Source organism: Ursus americanus, chromosome 2 (genome assembly GCF_024610735.1).
Source record: "Ursus americanus isolate L20-20 chromosome 2, mUrsAme1.1.p, whole genome shotgun sequence".
NCBI classification, from domain to species: domain Eukaryota; kingdom Metazoa; phylum Chordata; class Mammalia; order Carnivora; family Ursidae; genus Ursus; species Ursus americanus.
Window position 1 is genome coordinate 84,217,730 of NC_142128.1, and position 21,178 is coordinate 84,238,907.

Sequence of the window (21,178 nt, forward strand, 5' to 3'; positions counted from 1 at the left end):
TGTGGGAGCCCAAGATGAGGGAAACCCCCAGAATGTAGCCCAACTCTGCTTCTCTAGACTTTACCTAATCTCCCTGTGTCCCTGGCCTAAGAATTTGGTTTATCAAAGGGATAACATGAGGCCTCTGAACTGAATAAAGAACCGACAGAGATTAAGCAGACCTCCATTTCACTCAGATTAATCGTGCTTACCGTTTCTCCCTGTGCGTTTTCTGAAGGATTAGCCCTCTTCTTTCTAAATGAAGGAAGTGCAGTTTGACTCTACTAACAAGGTCATAAGCAGTGGCACCAAAATACTAATTTTTTTTTTTCCATCTGTGAACAGATGGGTTTCCCAGCACCATCTTCTTCAGCCTGGAAGAAGAAGAGGAACTGGAAGGTGGAGGGCCTGCAGAATTCACGTGCTTCCCAGAAGATCTCGTGGCAGAGCAGCTGACCTATATGGACGCAGTACGTCTTCTCTCTGTGCCTCAGATGGGCTTGTACATAAAACTCGAGGACTGACAGTGCTGGTGGCCTGGGGAGGCCAGTGGGGTCATGTGACTTAAGTCTTTTGTGATCCTTGAGAGAGGCTGTGCCTGTAAATGCGGAGTGAAGATGTGACTCAAATCAGTCATCTGAATAATTCAGGCCTAAGCTCTTCTTGTGGTTCTGGGTGAAGGTGCTTTTTCCTTGGCACTCGGTACACAGAGGGAAATAAGAATTCTGATTCTTGTGACACAAAATCTACCCTCTTTCCATGGCTATTTCTCTCCCTCCAGACTCATAAATATTTTAAGATCTGAACTGTTTATTTGGAGGGTTGTAAAGCGGTCAAAGTATAAATTAGGATAAAATAAGTTTGCTGCGTCCACGTGTGACTCTATCTGGCAGTTCGTGTCTATGTGTTTCCTGTACTTTTGGTGTTTGAATATGTTTGTTAGCCATACATAGTTGATGACATCGGTCACGTGTCTTAGCGCAATGTTAGCTGGTAAATACCAGTTAAAGAAAAGAGGGCTATTATAAATTATCGTGACGGTTTTAGCTCTGCTGCACTTACCACTCTGAAGAAAGCAGCATAGAACGTGACAGAGTTTCCAGCTAGTGAGCATGCAAATAAACTATCAGAAGCAAATCAGAGAGTCTGTGTAAAGAAAATCCTGGTGTTCTCTCTTTCATACAAACCCTTACATGTCTTGAATTGAATTGTCATACAGGTGAGAATTGTATCTGGTCAACGAATTTGCTTTTTGTTCCACAATCGATAACATCAAAGAAAGATAGGAAACTTCATTGGTGATGACTTTTAGGCAAAGACCTGGAAACCAGGCTGTAACTTCCTTTCCTCCTTTTACTCTGTGACGTTGAATGGTATTTCCTTTTCGATGCTTAACTTTCTTCGTGTTAGAAATCCTGTAGAACTCATTGATGACAATGCCGCATGGATTATACTTCTTTGGATCACTTCTCAGGTGGTCACTGGGCGTCCATATGCATTGTACCCAATTCATGATCGTGAGTGCCCAGAATATACCCTTAATGTGATTTTGGGGTCAAAACCCTCTCGACCTCTAGTATAGATTTGTACTTGTCTTTCGGGATAGAAAAGTCAAAATGTGGTGGTCATTTAAAATTTTCTTTTGGTTGTTGTGTTCCATGTACTCAGTCTAGCAGATTTAGAAGGATCATGTGGGCTAATAATTAAGATATTAATTATTTACCTGTGTCCATTGAAATAGACATGACGAGGCAAGTCAAGTAGAAAAGGGTTGTTTGTCCATTTATAAAATACCAATTCACAGATGATGTGCTTTGCCATATGAAGTATCTGTGTGGTCCTTGAAGTCAGTTTCTCTTTTGTTCTAGCAACTATTCAAGAAAGTAGTGCCTCACCACTGCCTGGGCTGCATTTGGTCTCGAAGGGATAAGAAGGAAAACAAACATTTGGCTCCTACGATCCGTGCTACCATCTCTCAGTTTAACACGCTCACCAAATGCGTTGTCAGCACCATCCTGGGCGGCAAAGAACTCAAAACTCAGCAGAGAGCCAAAGTCATCGAGAAGTGGATTAACATTGCTCATGTAATTGTCTTTTTAAAAATATTCTTTGTATTTAGTAGATGTTGGAGACTACTCCACCTCTCTGTTTAAAGGGGTCTATTTGCGAGGCAATCAAACGACCACATGTGAGGGACCATTGGGTTTTTGTTGTTGTTATTGTTGTTCCTCCAAAGTAAGAAGAAAAGTCGCCTTTCTTAACTTAGGAGCTTATTTTTCCTCTTTGAAGAAAATTGGTCCCTCGCACACTTGTCTCTGCTCATGGGGCTGCCGCACACGCTGTTGTCAGGGTAACACAGCCATCTGTTTTCCCCTTATTTTCACAAACTGAGTGTCCATTCTACCCATGTTCAGTAAATAGAACTGGATAGTCTAAGCGTCAGACAGACGACTCTGCAACGCAGAATGATTACCCACCTATGCACCCTTCCAGCACCCGGAAGCGTTATATCATCTACCGATATAAAGAGCTGGTACGTTCTCAGAATCCTGAATCTCTTTTCCAAGGGACTGAGATGCACAGATTTCACATTGATCTGGGGCTTTTCGGGAGGGCCTTCTGTCTGAAGTTGGAGGGACAGAGTTTATTCCTAGGCCTGAGGTAAATTCTGCCGAGTGTCCGTCTGGTCTCTTGGGTCAGCTGCTTACATCCTGTGTGACCTTCGCTGATCAGTATCTTCATGATCCAGAAAAGGTGAACAGTATTCAGTCACTTGGTCACCAGATAGTTCATGAGCTCTTAAATGCACGTGAGCTACAGTTTTATGTACCGTGGGGACATCGTTAGGATAAGCACAATTAATGTGGTCTTACAGGAGCCTGCAGTCAAACAAGGAAGCTAAGATAGACTGGAATGATCTCAGCCGAGGCAGAGGAGGAGTGGGGCCCTACGAGATGAGCTACAGCTGTGGAGGAGGGCAAAATCACTTCTGACTGAGGGGATCAAGGAAGGCTTTGCGGATGGGATGACATTTGAATTTATCTTTGAATACTAGATAGAATTTTTGGTATTTGAAGATTGGGTAAGATTTTTTTTTTTTGGAGGCAGAAGAAATTACATCAGCAAAAGCTATGTAATTAACTAAACTTTGAAACATAAGTATTATGTAAATATCTTATTAGTCAGTGTTCTGGGTTATATGGGTCAACACTCAACCAAAGCCCATTTTGCTTTCTGTGCTAATATATATTTCTTTTATTAAGCCCTCATGTTTAGGGCATAATGCTTAAATTTTCACACACACTCTCTTCTCTCTCTCTCTCTTTCTCTATTGTTGTCTTTGATTAAAGAGCAGGGCCATAATTGTTCTAGGGAATTGGCCTTATTTTGAATTTTTAGGTGGTCTGTTACCACAGATGTTTTAGTATATGAAAAAAGTAGGAAAACAGTATCTTACAACTTAGATTTCTCCTATTGTGAATTGAGCTTATTTTTCAAGAGCTACAAAAGAAGTTCTGATAGAGTGGAACAGGGCATGGAATTTCTTCTTAAAATGATAAGAAAAAAAAATTTTTTTTTGCCATAAATGCTATATCCTTTAATCCATTCAACTCCTTAGAAAATCTGTAGTGAGAATACAGCATCTCTGTGTTTGACAGTGTGGCTCAAACAGTGACTTTTGGTCCAAATTAAATATAAATTGTGCATTTATGTGATAATAAGAAATACAAGTTGAACAATTTGAGGTCTATTCCAAATCCCATAGCACATGCTTAAAAGCCAGGGGTCCTTGCTCTTGGCCATGTAGTTTCCTAATATTGAGCATGTTGCGTCCCTTGAAATTGTGTGGAGTAATTTAATAAAATAATGAAATTCATAGGTGGTTTCCTGCCAAGATATATTTTACTTTTCCTGCATTAATCACAATTAATTTCTATTGAGAGGCCATTTGAAAAGCGATAATAATTTTACATAGAAAATATTTGTGACCTAATGCGATCATATTTTCTTGGACTGGCCTTACTGCTATGTTTTTATTTTACTTTTGCATCTCCTGGAAGATACTTCCCTTTCTGGAAATGGGGCCAAATGTCTCTTGTACTCCTTTAAACCCTTAAGTGAAGCCTCTTTCTGGATAATGTGTTCCATATGTCTATTACAATTTGCATGAAGTATCTGTGCCTGAGTCCCTTTATTTATTGCAAGTTTCTTGATTTTTGGAACATGACTTTTGGATTCTGAACCTTTGTTGAACCATGCTCTCGTGGGCTTGGGTTTCCAGACTGACCATATTTCAGAATGCTCACTCGCTCTCTCTTGCTCGCTCACTCTCTTGCTCGCTCACTCACTCGCTCACTCACTCTTTCTTTTCAAATAAGGGGAGAGCATTGAGACATTTAAAAAGAGCGGGCATGACTTTTGTAAAATACTTTGGCACTGATTCTAAGAAAAAAATGTTTGGAGGTTTGTTTGTTTGGCATAGTTTTAAGTAGCCAGATTTTGGCAAGCTAAGTCAGAGAAGGCTGTTTCCTCTTCCTGTTCAGGGTTAGCATGACTTCATGAAATGACCTTAGAAGTAATGTGCCTTTATGCCCAACCACCCCGGGGTCTCTGGCTTCAGATGTTGTGCACAGAGCCACACCCACGCTCGCACAGTGTACTCAGTGGGTATATTACACTCCCAAATGCCTCCTTTGCCATAAGGCACGGCCCACTCTCCCCGTGTTGCCAAAACTGGGACTCCCTCCCTCACTGTTCCGTTGTCCCCGCCGTTCATTCAGCAGGACGTCGACTCCAGGGTCGCCGGCTGCTGAGGCTGCAGACTCCGAGCGGCCGCTTCGATTTCAGGATCAGAGAGCCTTTCTCCTTACCCAGAAAATGCCATCCAGAATATTTCCTGTTCTCTTTCTATTTTGTTTTCAAATGCTGCCAAAGCGAATTTCATTTTAAAAGCCCAAGTTATTTTGGAAACACCGAAGGAACCAAGGTGTTTCTGAATGTTTATGATCGCGGCACAAGCCAATCTGAAATCAAACGAATGTGTATAAAAATATTCCCTCTTGGCAAAGAGCATAAAAGCCAAAGTTCAACTCGTGGTGAATTTTTATTGCCAAGTTATATACACCTCTCTGGGCAAGGGTTGGCCACGAGATGTTTGATACCGTCTGACCTCACGGAGGCTGCTGCCGGCTCCCTCGCTGGGTCTCAAGATACAGTGATCTTTCACGTGTGTTTTTAGGGCATCTGTGTGCTTGCCTCAGACGCAAACTTGCGTTCCTGAGCACAGCACTGCAGACTCACCTCCATTCGTGTTTTTACTGGGAAAGCTGGAAACCATAAAACTGTAACAACAACGCAAAAAATATATTAAAGGGAGAAAAACAAGCATACGGTGCCAAAACCTATAAAGTGTTTCGGTGACTGGGGTGGGAGTAAGGAACCACTTTTTGATGTTCAGTATTTATACAGCTGCCTATTTAGTGGTAAGAATTCATAGCAGCTGTGATACCTCTAAAACAGGAAACCACCAACTCACCGTATTATTGATATTTAAATGCCTTTTATGTTTTGATCACTCTCCGCACAGGAATGTAGGATCCTGAAGAATTTTTCCTCCTTGAGGGCCATCATTTCTGCACTGCAGTCCAACTCCATCTATAGGTTAAAAAAGACCTGGGCTGCCGTCCCCAAGTAAGTTCCCAAGTGTCCCGCTCTGCTTTCTTTGGCTGGGGCGACTGGTCGCTCTATCAATGGTATGGGTCCTCGCCTTCAAAGCTCATATTATATAACTAAAGAAACATATTTGAAAGTCTCTGTGTGTCCCAGGCAGGGTGCTCTTTACATGGAATCATTAATGAGTTTTGAAGTTGGCCGGGGCCGGGTGGGGCGGGGGGCGCCACAGGCGTCGAGGCTCATTGGCCAAGTGTGCCGAAGCCGAGATTATTGCCTTGGGGATGATTTTAAGGATGTGCTCATGATCTAGATTCCGAGGGGTAAGTTTGTGGAGTGATGAAGTTATAGCAGTTCGCTGTGACTTCTGGTTATTTCTCAGCCTGGTTATTCCAAAGTCCGAAGCTGAGCCAAGATGGGAGGGACCGTGTGCGTAGATAGGACATTAGTCCTTGCTGTTAGGCAACAGTCTATTCAGCGCACTTCTGTTTCAACGGGTTAAAAGCTATCTGAGTGATATTAAAAACCCCCAAGTGGTCCTTCCTAGGCACCTGACTAAAGTTATCAACTGGCCACATGTTATATTGTTTTTTCATTTGGTATTTTTTAAATATTAGTTTTCATTTTATATTGTTTTTCATATTTCTTGGTGAAACCTTTGGAACAATTAACAATTTATTGTCCTTGTTATCTTATTATCTTCCTTGCCCAATTTCCAGAGCTTCCCTTGTAGACCAGAGAACTTTTTGCAGAGAAGGGAAAGGTGAATGAGGAGGCAGCTGTGGTTCCCTATCAGTAGATTTAGAAGCTGGGGAATGTGTCATGGCTACAAACGAGGCCAGTTACATTCAACAGGTCTACCTGGGGTTGAGCTAATCAAGAAGTCAGGCTGTATCAGGGAAGAATGTATAAACTGTTTACAGTCTATACTGTATGTGGTATAGTCAGTTTCAGCCAGGAGGGGAGCCAGCTGGCTCCCCAGGCAGGCCTGCCCTTGTGGGACTGGTGGCTTCAGTCCTTAGGAGTGGAAGGTCTAGGCATTCCGTTTCATCAGTTCACTCAGAGTTGATTAAGCCCTAAGGGACTGACACTATCCAAACTTGCAAGAGACCCAGATTGGTACACCAGAATTTCATGCATTTTTGCTGAAAAAATGAGTGCCAGAGTACTCACGCACACCAGTGGGCTCCTATTCTCAATCAGAAGAAAGGCTACTTGGGGGAAGTCAGACTATTTATTACATAAGGCTTTGATGAGTCAGTAGAAAAAAATTGAAGTGGCTGATCGTAGTGCCTGGTGTTACAGAGCCGTAGAAGCCATAGCCGCTTGGAGACTCCAAAGCTCGTGCTCTGTTTACAGCACTGTTATCTACCAGGAGAAAACCTGGCAGATACGCTTTCCAAAGTCCAGTGCAATTTTTTTGATCACCACTTATTCCTTAGGTTCTTTCTACTCTTCATTAGTTTGAGTAATCCAGCTGACTCTGTATGTGAAAGAAAGATCAGTTGATTGGTTTTCCTTTGCATGTAAATCTTATGAGAGAGATGGGTCATGGAAAATCACGAGATGATAGGCCTGGGTAAAAAACAACGGGAAAATCAGATGCATACAGAGTCCTCATCCTCAGTAGCACGGGCCCCTCTCCTTCCTCGCATCAGTGCTCCCTGGTCGTGGCATCGAAACAAAAACAAAAGGGTGCTCAGGTGCTAAAATACCTCCTGTGCTTGACTGCAACCTTCTCGATTGCAGTGGAAGGTAATCCTATCTTTCTTTGGTGGTTGATCAATAGCATACTGTGGAAAGGCACTTAGCCAGCCAAAGAGTTCTTCCACAGCAAATTTGAGGTTAAAACACAAGTAAAAAAAAAATAGTGGAGTTGAATCTTAATCTCTTGGTTGCCATATGAGGCCCATTCTTCCAGCTGGCTTTTTAAATGATTTCACCTCAAAACAAACCTCAAAGCCTCACCCTGTACAGTGTGGGTGTCTGGTTTGTTTCTTAGTTGGTCGGTACAGGTTTTAGCAGGGATGCTGCAGGAGTGTCCTAGTTCCCAGAGAAGGCGCTTTCATAGCCGCCTTCCATAGTTTTTACTGCTGAATTCAAGGGACAGGGTGAGGATACCTTATTTGGTGATGGTTTTCCCTGTAATCCTTAATGCTAATCACTTTCAGTGGACAGAGAAGACGTCTATTTATTTCTCCTTATTTAGGCCCACATGTAATTAAGTTCTTAATTATTTTTTCCAAAACACAAATAGCTTTGCTGGTTTTCTTTATTGCAAGAATAATATTACCCTCATTGTAAAACAAGTAAGTTAGTAATGGCTTTCCCATGCTCATGACGTGCTGCCTGTGGAATGATAGGGCCCTGTTAATTCTCTGCCTCCGGCATCCTCCACTCAGTAACCCTGGAGGGCTGGAGAGAAAGCCTGAGGCCCGTGGAGAGGGACAGGGCAGAGTGGGCGCTTTACGTCTATGATCCTGCTGACCTTCATGGCGGTCCCTCAAGGGGACTCTTAGTATGTTCCTTGTTATAGGTAAGGAAATGGAAGCTCAGGATGGTTAAGCAAAGGGCCCAAGAACCCTCGGGGAGGGAGGGGCAGAGTGGGGATTTGAGCCCCCTCCCCTGACCAGAGCCCGTTCTGCGTCCATCTACTCTGACTCCGATGTGAGAGCACTGGCCTGTGACTCAGGAAATTTGGCTTCTGCACCTGCCATGCTCAACACTTAGTGACAGAAACGCCAGCAAATCTTCATCTCCAAATGAGGGGACCGGTCAGTGTGATTTCTCGGGTCCCCGTGGGGCTGTGTGTGGATTGCTAAGACAGATGTTTTTTTTTTTTTGTAAAGAACATGTCCCAGCTAAACAGCTTGATGCCCTAATTTAACAATCCTTATTTATGATTATACACTCATGTTATAATCATGAGGGAAAACCCCTCTCTTCACATAGGTGACCATGTGTACCTTAAAAAAAAACAATTCAGCCTGCATTAAAAAAGTCATTGGCTTCCTCTCTGCTCCTGAGACCAGTACAATCCCTCTGTGGCCACAGGTAACGGAGGGCTGCAGGGCCGAAGATGTGGGCCTTTCAGTATTTGTGAGTATTTTTTTCATTCCTCTCCCAGGGACCGGATGCTGATGTTTGAAGAACTTTCAGACATCTTCTCAGACCATAATAACCATTTGACCAGCCGGGAACTTCTGATGAAGGTGAGGCTCTTGGTGGGGGTGCCGGGCCGTGTCACTGATAGCTCTGGAATCCCTTCCAGGCAAGAGTGGCTTGAGGGCTCCCTACATTCCTACAGTCCCAGGAGAAAGCCTGCAGTGACTAGAAGGCAGAATTTTTGTTTTTGAGGGCAAATCGAAGAAGCTCGGGGCTGAGAAAACCGAACGTCCAGCCCTGAAGCTTCACGGTTACACAACCAGATTGTGAAACTTGTGCTCACGGGTGTATCTCTTTAACGAGCCGCTCTGCGGACACCAAGTGCTGGCGGCGAGGTGGGTGAGAGGCCCTGGAATATTCCTCCTCAGCAAAACATCTTCTAGAATGACAGAGGCCAAGCCTGCAATTCCACATCCTGTATTTGGACCAAGTTGCATGGACCCGTCAGCAGTATTTAGCGAATGCCTAGTGAGTGCTGACTTCTGAACCATAGGAAGGTAGAAGTATAGCTTGGCTGATTTTATTTCTCCAGACATTTGTCGAATGTCCAGTATTCGTAAAGCATTGGAGTGGCCTCTAGATGTATGAAGGCGACTAACCCTGAACCCATTTTCAAGAATTTACCCTCCGCCTGGCGGATGGAGACACTAAATGAGACTAAAGTAGTCAAATAAATGTACAAATAACAGGTTGTGAATGGTCATCAGAGGGGCACATAGGCCAGATACTATCTTCACAGCCTTTCTATAAAGGAGACTTTATCATCCCTGTTTTGCGGATAGCCAAGACTCAGAGAGGTAAGCCCTGGGTCGTAAGTCACACACCTGGTAGGTCATGGAGCTAGGATGTGAACCCCACCTGGTGAGACTCTAAAACTTGTGTTTCCATCACTAGGTGTAAAACTGTTGCTTCTGGCCACTTGGGAGTAGGGGGCAGGGTAGATCAGAGGAAACTTCACAGAGAGGGTAGATCAGTAGTTGAACAACTGTTGATTGAGCGTTCACAGTGCGCTAGGTGTCCGAGGTGCAGCCGCACTGAAGGCGGTCTCTGATCTGAAAGAGATGACGTCTCATGGCGGAGGTAGAGAAGTAGACGATTATAAAATCGTAGGGTACGCACTACCAAAGCGCTGAACTGGGCCGTTAGAGGGTATGAACCTTGTCCCTAGTCTCTTTTTCTGTGAATTGGAGATAATAATAGTGTTTAGTCCACTGACCTCACAGAATTGTTTTGAAGATTGACTTAGATAAAATATTTGTGTTTGTTTTTATATTTGTTGTTTTGTATTTTTTTGTATTTGTATTTGTTTTGAAGGTTGACTAAGGTAAAATATTTGTGTGCACATGTGTTTTTCATATTTGGCATGCTGTGTGCATGCGAAGCCAAAGTATGCATACCAGATGAAAGTGAGTAAAGTATGGGCTACCTCGGCAAGCTCAGAGCGGACTTGGAGCAGGGATAAAAGTCCCGCGGAGGCAGGGTCCCTACGAAAAGGCCTCCACCTGACACCCATCAGATTACTCATTCCTGTAAGGGCATCTGTGATGGTCCTTCTGTGATAAGTCCTGCTCTTCCTGCATGTCTGTCTCATTCTGGGCTCTCCCGCGTACTCAGCTGTCTCCCTGCTGGCCTGCAAGCTTCTTGCAGGCAGGAACTGGGTTCCTTTTGTCACCGTTCTATCCCTAATGCCCGACACAGTGCCTGCGACACAGCTAGTGTTCAGAAACTCTGTTCGACTCCATGACTTGGTGGGCCTTCGGAGTCATGTGACTGAGAAGCTGCCCCCTCTTGGCCCTTCTTGGAGTAGACGAGAGGAGCAAGGCTCCAGATTCGGCCTACTGATTAACTGCACACTAACCAGGGCTTGCTGAGATCGCGTTACTCCCTGCTTCACGTCCCCCCTGGATTTGCAGACTTTAAATGGAAGGAGAGGGCTTTGTGGTCTCCCTGTCAGGAATACACAGCTAGACTAACTGGAGCCGTACATTCAAATCCCAATAGCTCTGAGTCATCCTTCCAACGTAGATAGATTCAGGGCCATGCAGCCTGTTGCCTGGTGGTGAGGTTCTGGCCGAAACCTTAGAAGCAAAGCCATATCTAGACATTAAAGGTCCCGTAAAACTTTCTTAAATGTAGAAGTTGGCCCTCGTGCTCGAAGTTAAATTTCTTCTACATGGCTCCAGTCCCAAAGAAATGAAAAACTTGGCTATGAATCCCTGTGGTCTGTGCGTTATCATTATGGTGGCGTAATGTTTGGGGCAGGCCATATGTATATGTAGGTCCCTTTCCAGTCACCTTTGTTGATCATTCTTCATACGAAGTATATAATTCTTAGTGTTAATTCTCAGCATGACTGTAAAAATAAAAAAGGAATCAAGGTAGTTAGGTTCTCAAAAGAACCACTGAGAGAAACTGCTGACCTCCGTTTCTCATATGCCGTTCCTGGACCCTCACTGGTTTACAGTTGGGTAATCTTAGTCTTAAAGACGGGTCTTCTCCTCCATTTCCGGGTAGATGTGATGTGCCACCTCTATGATATTCTGGCTGAGGCAACATAATAATTAGTAGAAATCTAAAAAACAAACAAAACAAAACAAAAACTAAGGTTTTCATTTTAATTGTTGGGAAAAAATGTTTTTATTTTTCTCAAAGATTATCTTAAACCTCTGATAATGAACTTAGATCACTCTGAGCAGGTGCATGTAGAGTCCATAAATTTTAAAGCAGCAGGAAAGCAGAATGCCACCAAATCATCCTGGTTCTTGGGACCCTTGGGTGAGAACTCTCCCTGGTGGAATTGCTAGAAACAATTGTGAGCAAGGCCCAGGAATTTGGCTCTGGCGGAAACGTATGTGTAGGGAAGCTCCAAAACCCGCCCAAGTCACGGTTGGAGCAGGACTGTTAGGACTCTGGAGGCCCATTCAGGTCATTACCATTAACTTCTGGGCGATGAAGTACCCAGCACGGATTGAGAGGAATCCAGTGCCTGCATACGCCCGAGGCCTGCGAACAGAACGGATAAGGGCACCTCAACTCATGGCGGTAGAGAAAAGGTGGGACTCAGGTGAAAAATTTTCACTAGAGAGAGAGAGGGAGGAGAGAGAGAGAGAGCGAGAGGAGGAGGACACAGGGGGAAAGATATAGGAAGGGAGCGGGAGGTTAATGGAGAGAGAGGGAGCAATTTGGAATTCATCCAAACATAGACAGTCAGTAAGGGTGACATTTCCAAAGACCCGATTATAGCAAAAACCCAGAAGGTGACTTTGGCGGAAGAAGAGACACTAGGAACATGAGCGTGGCCAGCAAAGGAGTTAGAAGGAAGGAGCAAGTGTGATGCTGTCAGCAAACCTGTGAAAAGTTCCAAGGGGTTTCAAGGGATCGGTGGTGTGAGAGCTGCAGAGCAAAAGATTTAGGGCCAAGAAAGGAGAAAGTGGACACCGTTGGATGTGGCAAATAGTAGGTTTTCGGTTGACACCTCATCTGTAGGAACTGGCACTGGGCCCCTCTTCAGAGACCCAGGCAGGAACGGAGCCTCACTCTCTTGCAATCCTGAAGTCATGAAATCTGCAAGCCTGCAAGCTCTCACCTCAGGTCTTCACCCCCCTCCCAGCAAGGAGGCTGTCCCGAGTGCTCTTCCTTTCCGTCTCTGCTAGTCTGTGGCTCTTGGAAGCCTTTTAACTTGTCAGAAATCCTTCTTAAGAATTTGAGATCCGTCTTCCATAACTTCCACACATGATGCCTCTGCCAGCGATGGAGAAGCTGGGAGGGAACCAGAGGGACCCACATAGGAAAGGGATGGACACTCATCTTCGGGTCAGACAGAAGTGATTTCTCACTCCAAGCAAATGCTCAAGGATTTGGGAGGACTCGCCACCCCCTCGCTTGGAAGATGGCACATTTTGGGTGGCTTTCATTCATGCCCAGGAAGAGCTCTACGCAGGACGTCGCTAAACAGTACTGCTCCTTATCATCCTTTGTAACAGGGAGAATTGAAGTAGATCGTGAGTCACTGTGGGCTCTGGACCCAGCGGAGGGCTGGTGGGTGACGGATCTTGTGCCTCGCTGACATCGGGAAGGCCAAGTCTGCAGAAGGCACGCCTGCACTGTGTGCTCGGGGAAGGTCACATGCTACGGGAACAGCATAAACCCCGGGAAGACTGACCGAGGAAAAGCTACCGGAGCGCTTATCCCCGACCGGATTGTGAAATTTGCCTCCCATTCATACAGTTCCTGGAAAATGAGAACTTAAAAGACCCTGAAACCACAAAACCCCAAAACCCTGTGTTCAGTCAGCAGACTGGCGTTGAGTCACCATCGGCAGAAGAGTTTGTTGTGACAACAGACAGGAGCCGAGCAAGGGTGGCCCTTGGTCTCCAGGCCCCAGGAGGAAGAATCGACTTGTAAGAGTTCCAGACCTGAGGAAAGCAACTCAGGAGGATGGGCTGGGGGAGGAAAATGGGGGGGAAAATAGGCGAAGGTCTGGCTTTCCTAGATTAGTGCTGCTCCACGATACTGGACTTCCTCAGAAAACTTCCGGCACAAAAGTTTCATTTAGCTAAGAAATGACCACAGAAAGAATCCCTTTTCTTTCACAGAATGCTGGCACATGGATTTCAGGCCAAGAGCAAGAAATCACAAAATGTACTGAGGAAGAGCTTCATTTCCGGGGCATATGATTAGTCCGGGTGAAATGTGGGGTATGCAAAAACCGCCTCCGGTTCTGGGAACTGCGGGCCTGGTATTGACCATTGATTTTATCACCAAATCAGGTGTTCTTCTTACAAAGCAGGAGGGAAATGGGATCACCCGAGGCCCCCAGACCTTATTGCAAAGAGACCACTCGTGACAAGCCCGCCAAACATTGACATAACTCAGCGCAGAGCCTGTCTGAGGCCTCTTGGTTTTGCATGGGGTGCAGGCCGTTGTGCAGGGGTTCCAGACCAGAAGCTATGTGTCCCTTCTCTTCCTTCTGCTGCCACTCTCCATCACTCTCCTCTGTGTGTGCTTCTGTTTCTTAGGAAGGAACCTCAAAGTTTGCAAACCTGGACAGCAGCGTGAAGGAAAACCAGAAGCGGACCCAGAGGAGGCTTCAGCTCCAGAAGGATATGGTATGTACAGCCCTCGGTCTTCCCCAAGGACCCGTCAGAAAGCAGCCCTGTGTGGGTGGTGGGGCTCCCGCATGGCCCCAGCACCTTTGATCTTCAGGGCGCCCTGGCTTCCAGGAATGTTCTCCATCCTTTACTTCATTTATTCTCTGCAGCCCTGGGAGGTCTGTAGGAGACATATTATCACTCCTATTTGACCCAGTGGGAAATAAACACTTAGGGTCGCAAAGCATAGTGTTCTCTGGAACAGTTTTTCTTCTAGAGGTAAGGGGCAAAGTCTGCAAGTGGTAGACTTCCTCCCTTCTTGCTGTCTTCCTCTGTCCACTCCTGCACTTAGAAGCTGCTCTTCCCTTGGCCTCGAGACCTCCTGGGCTTTGGTTCCCCAACAGGCATGCCTACTGTAGTCAGCTTTGGACACTCAGTGGCCTAGGGACATGAGTGCCGAGGAAAGAGTGTCTGCTCCCAGGAGGACTTGTTCTATGTTCTGGCAGATCTTTTCATTTGTTCCAAACCCTCTCTCCATTTTCCAGCTTTCCATACTAATCCTGAGGACTAACTAAACCTTTTTCCAGTTTTTCAATACTCAAAGAAGTACTGTACCTCCCTCCTTAAGACTGAAAGATAGTTACTATCTTTAGCTTTATCTTAAAGCTTTATTTTAAAAGTTCTCCCTTTTAGCATGGAAGGGGGAAAACCAGAGAGAGGAGATTAGAGACTGACAACCTCTAGATCTCCTCATCCCTGCTTCGGGAGGATTTTCTCCTTTGGAAGGCTGGACATAAATCAGAAGTGTTGTGTTTGAATGATAGGACTCTTCCTAACCATAAAGCCTATAAAACATTTCACAGCATTTTAGACTTTTTTTGGTTGTTCAAAGGTAAGTTAAAAATAGCTGCTAAAAAAAGATTATTTTAGTTCAGGATGAGACCTTGTGCACATAACAGGGAAGGACAAACCGCCTGAGAGCGAGTCCTCGGGGTGAACCTCTCCAGTCAGTTCTGGCCAAGGAGACAGCCGGCCTCCCATGGAGCAACCTAGTCCTGCCCTGGCTGGGGCTTTGTTTCCTTCCAGAATGTTTTAAGTGCCTGAATGGAAGTGAGGAGAAGGTATCCATGGAAGCCGCTTTTTCTTTTCCCTTTAGAATGGTTAGTGCCGCAGCGGCCTTATGGAGAATTGAGATGATCTCAAAGGAAATTCTGTGAGATTAATACTGCATATGCCTGCAGCTGAAGTGATTCTGCCTTCATTTCCAAGAGACAACATTTCTTAAAAAATAGACTTTTTATTATGGCGTTTACGGATAAGTTCCAGATAGTACATGGAGTTTCTGTGAAGCCCTCAGCCCGTGTCCCCCATTGTCCACACCCTCTCTGGCCATGACCCATCTGTCAAACCTGAGGCACCAGCACTGGCGTGCTACTATGAACTAAAATCCAGACTGGACTGGGGTTGCACCACTTTTGCATGAGGACGCTCTTTCTGCTCCAGGAGCCAGGCCAGGGGCCACGCTGTAGGCGCTGTCCTGTCTCCCCAGGCCCCTCTGCTCTGTGAGAGTTTCTCAGTCTTCCTTTTTTCTCCTTACCTTGACAGTCTCCTGGAACACCGTCCCTGGTTATCTTTAGAATGTCCCACAGTCAGAGTGCATCTGTTGTTCTCTAGTGAACAGACTGAGGTTATGGATTTGGGGGAAGGCGATCACAGAAGTGAAGTGTCATTTTCATCATGTCCTATCAAAGAGTCACTGGTGATATTAACCTTCATCACTTAAAGTAGTATTTTACCAGATTTTCCACTTTAAAGTTACTATTGTTCCCTTTCCCGCCTCTATCCTTTGGAAGTGAGCCACAAAGTCTAACCCAAGAGGCCACTTTTAAAAAAAGATTTTATTTATTTATTTGAGAGACAGAGAACAAGCACACAGAGGGAGAAGGAGACCCCCCGCTGAACAGGGAGCCCGATGCGGGGCTCCATCCCAGGACCCCGAGATCATGACCTGAGCCGAAGGCAGATGCTTAACCAACTGAGCCACCCAGGAGCCCCCCAAGAGGCCATTTTAATAGTGACACCCCTGCTCTTGTGGTATACGCGCTTCCTCAGTGCACAGTTGCCCACCCTTACCGATGGTGAGGCCTTCCTAAACCACCAAGCGTATCCACACACCCTGAAAGAGAAAAGACATCCCCTGAAACAGCTTAAGCAAAATATGAATCCTCTGTGAACACTCCTGAACATACTTGTGTGGTCTCCTGGCTTTGAGGCCTGTTTTCATAACTTTGAGAGTTAGAGGTTAGGTGACAGAATTCCCATCCTTTTTAAAAATCTTAAAAATGTCATTCATGGAGGTGAACACTAATGGTCTTAAATGGTCCTTCATTTTCTCCGAATGCTGTCAAGGCTTACCTGGCCGTTCAAAGATTGCTGCCTTCACCCGTAACGGTCAAATTGAGCCAACAAGAGGTGCATTTGCTTCCACTTTTTCGTAACAGTAAAGACCGTTTTGCTGTGCTTGCTCTTCAGGGTGTGATGCAGGGAACCGTGCCCTACCTGGGCACCTTCCTGACTGACCTCACCATGCTCGACACTGCTCTGCAGGACTACATCGAGGTGAGTTGTGTGCATGTGGTGCTGTGGATACCCAAGAGAGAAATTCACAGTATTCGTGTCTGTAGAGGGCCCATTATGTACGCGGCACTGTGTTAGGTGCCGTGAGGAATACAAAGAAGAGCAACACCGGAAGTGAGTCACAAGTTAGTGGAAGCTAGTATTGAAGCCGGCGGTGACTATGGAGATACTAGGAATTCTGACAGAAGTGCAATGAGAGAGGAGGGGAGGTCACAGTCAGTTCCATATGCAGGGGAGGGGAGGCGGGGGTGATGGCAGAGCCTTATGGAAGGAGTGGGTTCGAGAAAGACCTTGATGTTGAGTAGCACTTGGGCAGGTAGGGCTGAGGGGATGATAAGCCCTAGCATTCTACTTGGTGGGGTAGGGAGGCTGTCAATTTTGTAGATTTTTAATTGTTCTTTTCTTTTTTCATATAACTACCTGTCCTGAGGCGCCCTTGTGCTTTCTCTTGTGTGCACGCTCTTTCCCAGGGAAGAGAAGTGAAAGTTAAGCTGCTTGTTAGTAGCTGTAATAAAATATTAAGTGGAGAAGAAATTTGACATTTGAAGTGAGATTTAAGGATTGCTTGTGTATCTAAGTTTCTGTCCCGTCCCTGGTTCTCACACGCGACGAGTCAGCTTCTCCTCTCTCAGAGTTAGCAGGCCTGGCGGTGGTTCTGCGTGTGCCTACCTCCGGCTCGTCATACTGTTGTGGGCATGCTCGTTCATTTTGCATTTCCCGAGCTCTGTCTCTCCACGTCCTCTGCCTCAGCTTATCTCAGGAAACACTCATTAGCACTGGGGAATTTTCTGGGAGTGACCGGTGATTTAGAAGTTATATTCGGCCTACTGAGAACAGGAGCTGGGGGATGAAGAATTGAAACTTAACTTTTCATGAGGCTATGTAGAAGCAACTTCCCTTTTGATAAACCATTGACAATTTGGTTTCCAGTATGAGTCAATGGCCACCTGTTTTTGTTGCTGTGGGTCAAGAAATAAAGTGTAATGGAACATTTACTCAAGCTTTTGCCCTGTTTCTACAAATGTCTTTGGATTCTGAATTGTAACTTCCTTATCATTGCTATTTTAGTTGGTTTTGGACATTTTATAAGAAGGCTGTCTGCCTATCATGTCCTATTAGAATTCAAAGAATGTTTTTCTAGAAGCAAATGGTGCTTCCTTTCCTACACAGTAGCCATAATTGTAGTGTCATTGATCATCGTGGCTTTATCATCCCTGTGATCTGTTGTAATGACTCATAGGACAACATGGGGCTGTATTTCAAAGTAGCTTGGTTTGTCACTATTTTTTTTAATTTAATTTCTTTCAGGGTGGGCTGATCAACTTTGAGAAAAGGAGAAGGGTAAGTAGAGGGCTGCAGTGTTCCATTTTACATCATCTGGGCATGAAAAAAGAGAAGCAGGGATTTAAGGCTTTTTTTGTAGTGGCAAGAAGAAAAAAATAATTCACATTTATCAAGCACTTATCATATACGATTGTGCCTTGTGCGATCCTGTGTGTTACTCCCCCAGAGTGCCGTGAAGTAGGTTTTATCTTCCTCAATTCCCAGGTGTGGAGACCTGCCCCCAGAGAGATGGGATAATGGGACCAAGGGTCTCCTGGTAGTGGAGCCGGGATGAGACCCCATCCTGCTGCTGCAAAGCCCACATTTCTTTCCTCACCCCTCCTCATCTCTTCTTTATAATCAGCCTTGACAGCACCAGGGTCATCCTGTGAAGGAGAAGGGGCTTCAAAAGAGCAAATGACATATGGAAGAGTTAATAAAGATGGTGAACTCTGGGTCTCCGAGAGGAAAGGAAAGGGTGTTCACTGTGACGTGTCGATAATTCTTTTCCTTTCCTGTCAGCATGGGAAGGGGTGAATTTTTCTGTGGAGAGAATAGTGGATGGCTTTGCACAGCACTAAAAAAAAAGAGGAAACAGAGCTCTGAAAATTTGCTGTGGTTTTAGTGTAAAGATGGTGTGTTTAAATAGATAGTTAAATGACGCGAAGGAAAATGAGTCAACAGAGGAATGCCTTCACCCCATAGCACTCATGACTAAGGAAGCTTACTCATTCCTTCGTTGTTTCATTCTTTCATTCCCCACGTATTGATGGTGTACCTCACAGGGGCCAAGCACTCTGATAGGTTTGGGGGTCGCTGCAGAAAAAACCCCCAGTGCTCCCTGTCCTCGTAAACTTCACAGTCCAGGAGGAAGTAGACAAGTAAGTCGATAGTTCTAATACAACTGATAAGGGCTTGTGAGCAGAAGTCGTGGGTATCATAGGAAGACGTAGGAAGGGCATCTATCCCCAACTTGTGGGGTCAGAGAAACTTACAGGAGCAAATGACAATTGTGTTAAAACCAAACCTTTAGGAGCCAACCAGGCTGAGCTCGTTAGTAACAAGATATGCTAAGAGAGTCAAATGTAAGTCGTTTGTCCCTGGTAGAGTATACTTTCTTCTTTAGTGTGATGATAAATATTCCTTGAAGGCATCGAGACCAAAGCTGAGGTCATTGGTTGGGAAGTTGATACCCACAGAACCTGCCTGTTGTTGTTTCTTCTGTCCTGTCCTGTAACAATAAAACAAATTCACTTACTAGCCTCCAGAGTTACCCATCTTTGTCCTTTCACTTCAGAATCACCCTGGATGCTACTCTCTTTCCTTTTAAGACTAGCTTGTTAAACTTCTGGAAAGTTTGAGCATAAAACCTAAAGCTAAGGCTTATACCCTTTGCTGACTTAAAAAAAAATCTTTATTGAAACATCCAAAGAAGTATAAATAATTTTGGACATACTTATATACTTGCTTCTCTTGTGAGCTTTAAAAGATTTAACTAAAAGGATTTACTGGAGTAGTAAAAACCCAAGGAGTCAGGAAATCCAAACATTCAAGTTTATGAGGCCCCGGACTGTTTAGATATTCAACCCTACCAATACTTATTTGCTGAGGGGTACGGGTTGAAGAAGATGGGGACGGGGAACTTAGGAGCCTCCTGACTTAAAGTAATTTTTTTTCTCTCTCTTTAAGGAAATAGAAATGGAAATTGAAAATATACTTTAAAAGTACACAACTTTAAAAAATAAGTTTTCTCTCCCTAGAATGAAAACATACAAGAGAAAAAGGGAGCCACTATGGCTTTAGGTGATAACTAGTTTCAGTTGCTCTGCTAGCCTGTTTTAGTTAGACAGATTTGCTTTTTCAAGGAGAAGGAGGATTGACAAGCATACAGAGACTTCAGGGATTCGGAGTTAGAATCTTTAAGAGTTATTCAGTTCTTTAATTTCTAAGAAAGGTGGAGAACTTCAGAGTCCTCCTGGATGGTTTTCTCCATTGTGTACCCTCATGTGGTGCGTCTTCGTGTTGAAAAGAGGTATATTGGGTCGGCCTTAGTATTTATTTTCTTTTTGGTGTTCTGTCTGCTGCAGGAATTTGAAGTGATTGCCCAAATAAAGCTCTTGCAGTCTGCCTGCAACAGCTACTGTATGACACCAGACCCGAAGTTCATCCAGTGGTTCCAGAGGCAGCAGCTCCTCACAGAGGAGGAGAGGTAGGCACACACACGTCCGTCAGGGTGGAGCTTCCATGTTGGCGACGGGAATACTACCTCCATTTCCTCATGGGGCCATTTTTTCAGCAACTATTTAGTGAGCAGCTGCTAGATTCTAGAACCTCAGTTTTCAAAGGATAATGGTATAGCAGGAGAGGCTGGACGGATGGCATCCCAAGATGTGCTTTCAGATTCTTGCGCTACCATTTTTGTTGTTGTTAGTCTTTGTAACCTCGAACAAGTCACTGATTCTTCCCGATCTTCAGGATGCTCGCCATAAAATGTTTGTTTGAGAGGATTCAATGAAATCAGTTTTGGAAAAGCACTGTTAAAGTGCTGACCGTCATCGTCCTCATCACCGCCACCGCTGCTGCCTCCGTCGTCACCACGTCTGTCATTTTTGTTCCCTGGTACCAGCTTTCCAGGGAGCTTTCATTTGGGAAGGAAAGATTCATGAAGAATTGGAATCTGGCGGGTAACTAAAGTGCTGCAGGATCTGTGGGCAGGAGCAGTTTGGCCAAGGATGGGGGGAGGTAGGGGAGATTATCAGAAAGGTGTGAACATTTGGGCTTGGCTGTGAAGGAGAGAGAAGATTTCACCAGGAGAACTGGAGAAGAACATTCCAGACAGAAGGAAGAACATGAGCAAAGGCTTGGTGGCCTGCCATGGTTGGCATTGGGAAGAACAGTGAGAACTCTGTTGTGGCTGGGACACAAGGGGCAGGTTTCAAAATCATGGTTGACAAGCATGGAAAAGTACATTAACTCCAATGAGGAATGTCCACCCAGCAGGGCAGTGGTCTTTACCCTGTAGTCCAGCAGATTGGAGTCTGCAGGCCATATCCGGCCCACCACATGTTTTTATATTTTTAAATGGTTGGAAAAAAAAAAGGGAGATTATAACATGGAACAGTTATTTGACATTCGAGTTTTAGTATCCATAAATAAAGTTTTATTGGAATACAGCCATTCATTTACATTTTATTTATGGTTGCTTTCCTGCTTTAACAGCAGTGAAGGAGTTGGAAGAGAGACCATATAGCCTGCAAAGCCTAAAATATTTGCCATCTGGTCCTTTACAGAAAATATTTGCTAACCCCTGCCAT

At 44.9% G+C, this 21,178-nt stretch overlaps 1 protein-coding gene across 3 annotated transcripts in view; it reads left to right on the forward strand.

The window, feature by feature from the left end:
- Window positions 1–21,178, forward strand: part of RGL1 (ral guanine nucleotide dissociation stimulator like 1) — a 159,075-nt gene that overhangs the window by 117,763 nt on the left and 20,134 nt on the right. For all 3 annotated transcript variants that reach the window (XM_045811371.2, XM_045811370.2, XM_045811369.2), the window contains 8 exons: window positions 325–449; window positions 1,848–2,063; window positions 5,567–5,670; window positions 8,777–8,861; window positions 13,833–13,922; window positions 16,437–16,523; window positions 17,850–17,882; window positions 19,952–20,073. In XM_045811371.2, coding sequence (XP_045667327.2) covers window positions 325–449; window positions 1,848–2,063; window positions 5,567–5,670; window positions 8,777–8,861; window positions 13,833–13,922; window positions 16,437–16,523; window positions 17,850–17,882; window positions 19,952–20,073 — 862 coding nt within the window. The remainder of the gene's footprint in view (window positions 1–324; window positions 450–1,847; window positions 2,064–5,566; window positions 5,671–8,776; window positions 8,862–13,832; window positions 13,923–16,436; window positions 16,524–17,849; window positions 17,883–19,951; window positions 20,074–21,178) is intronic.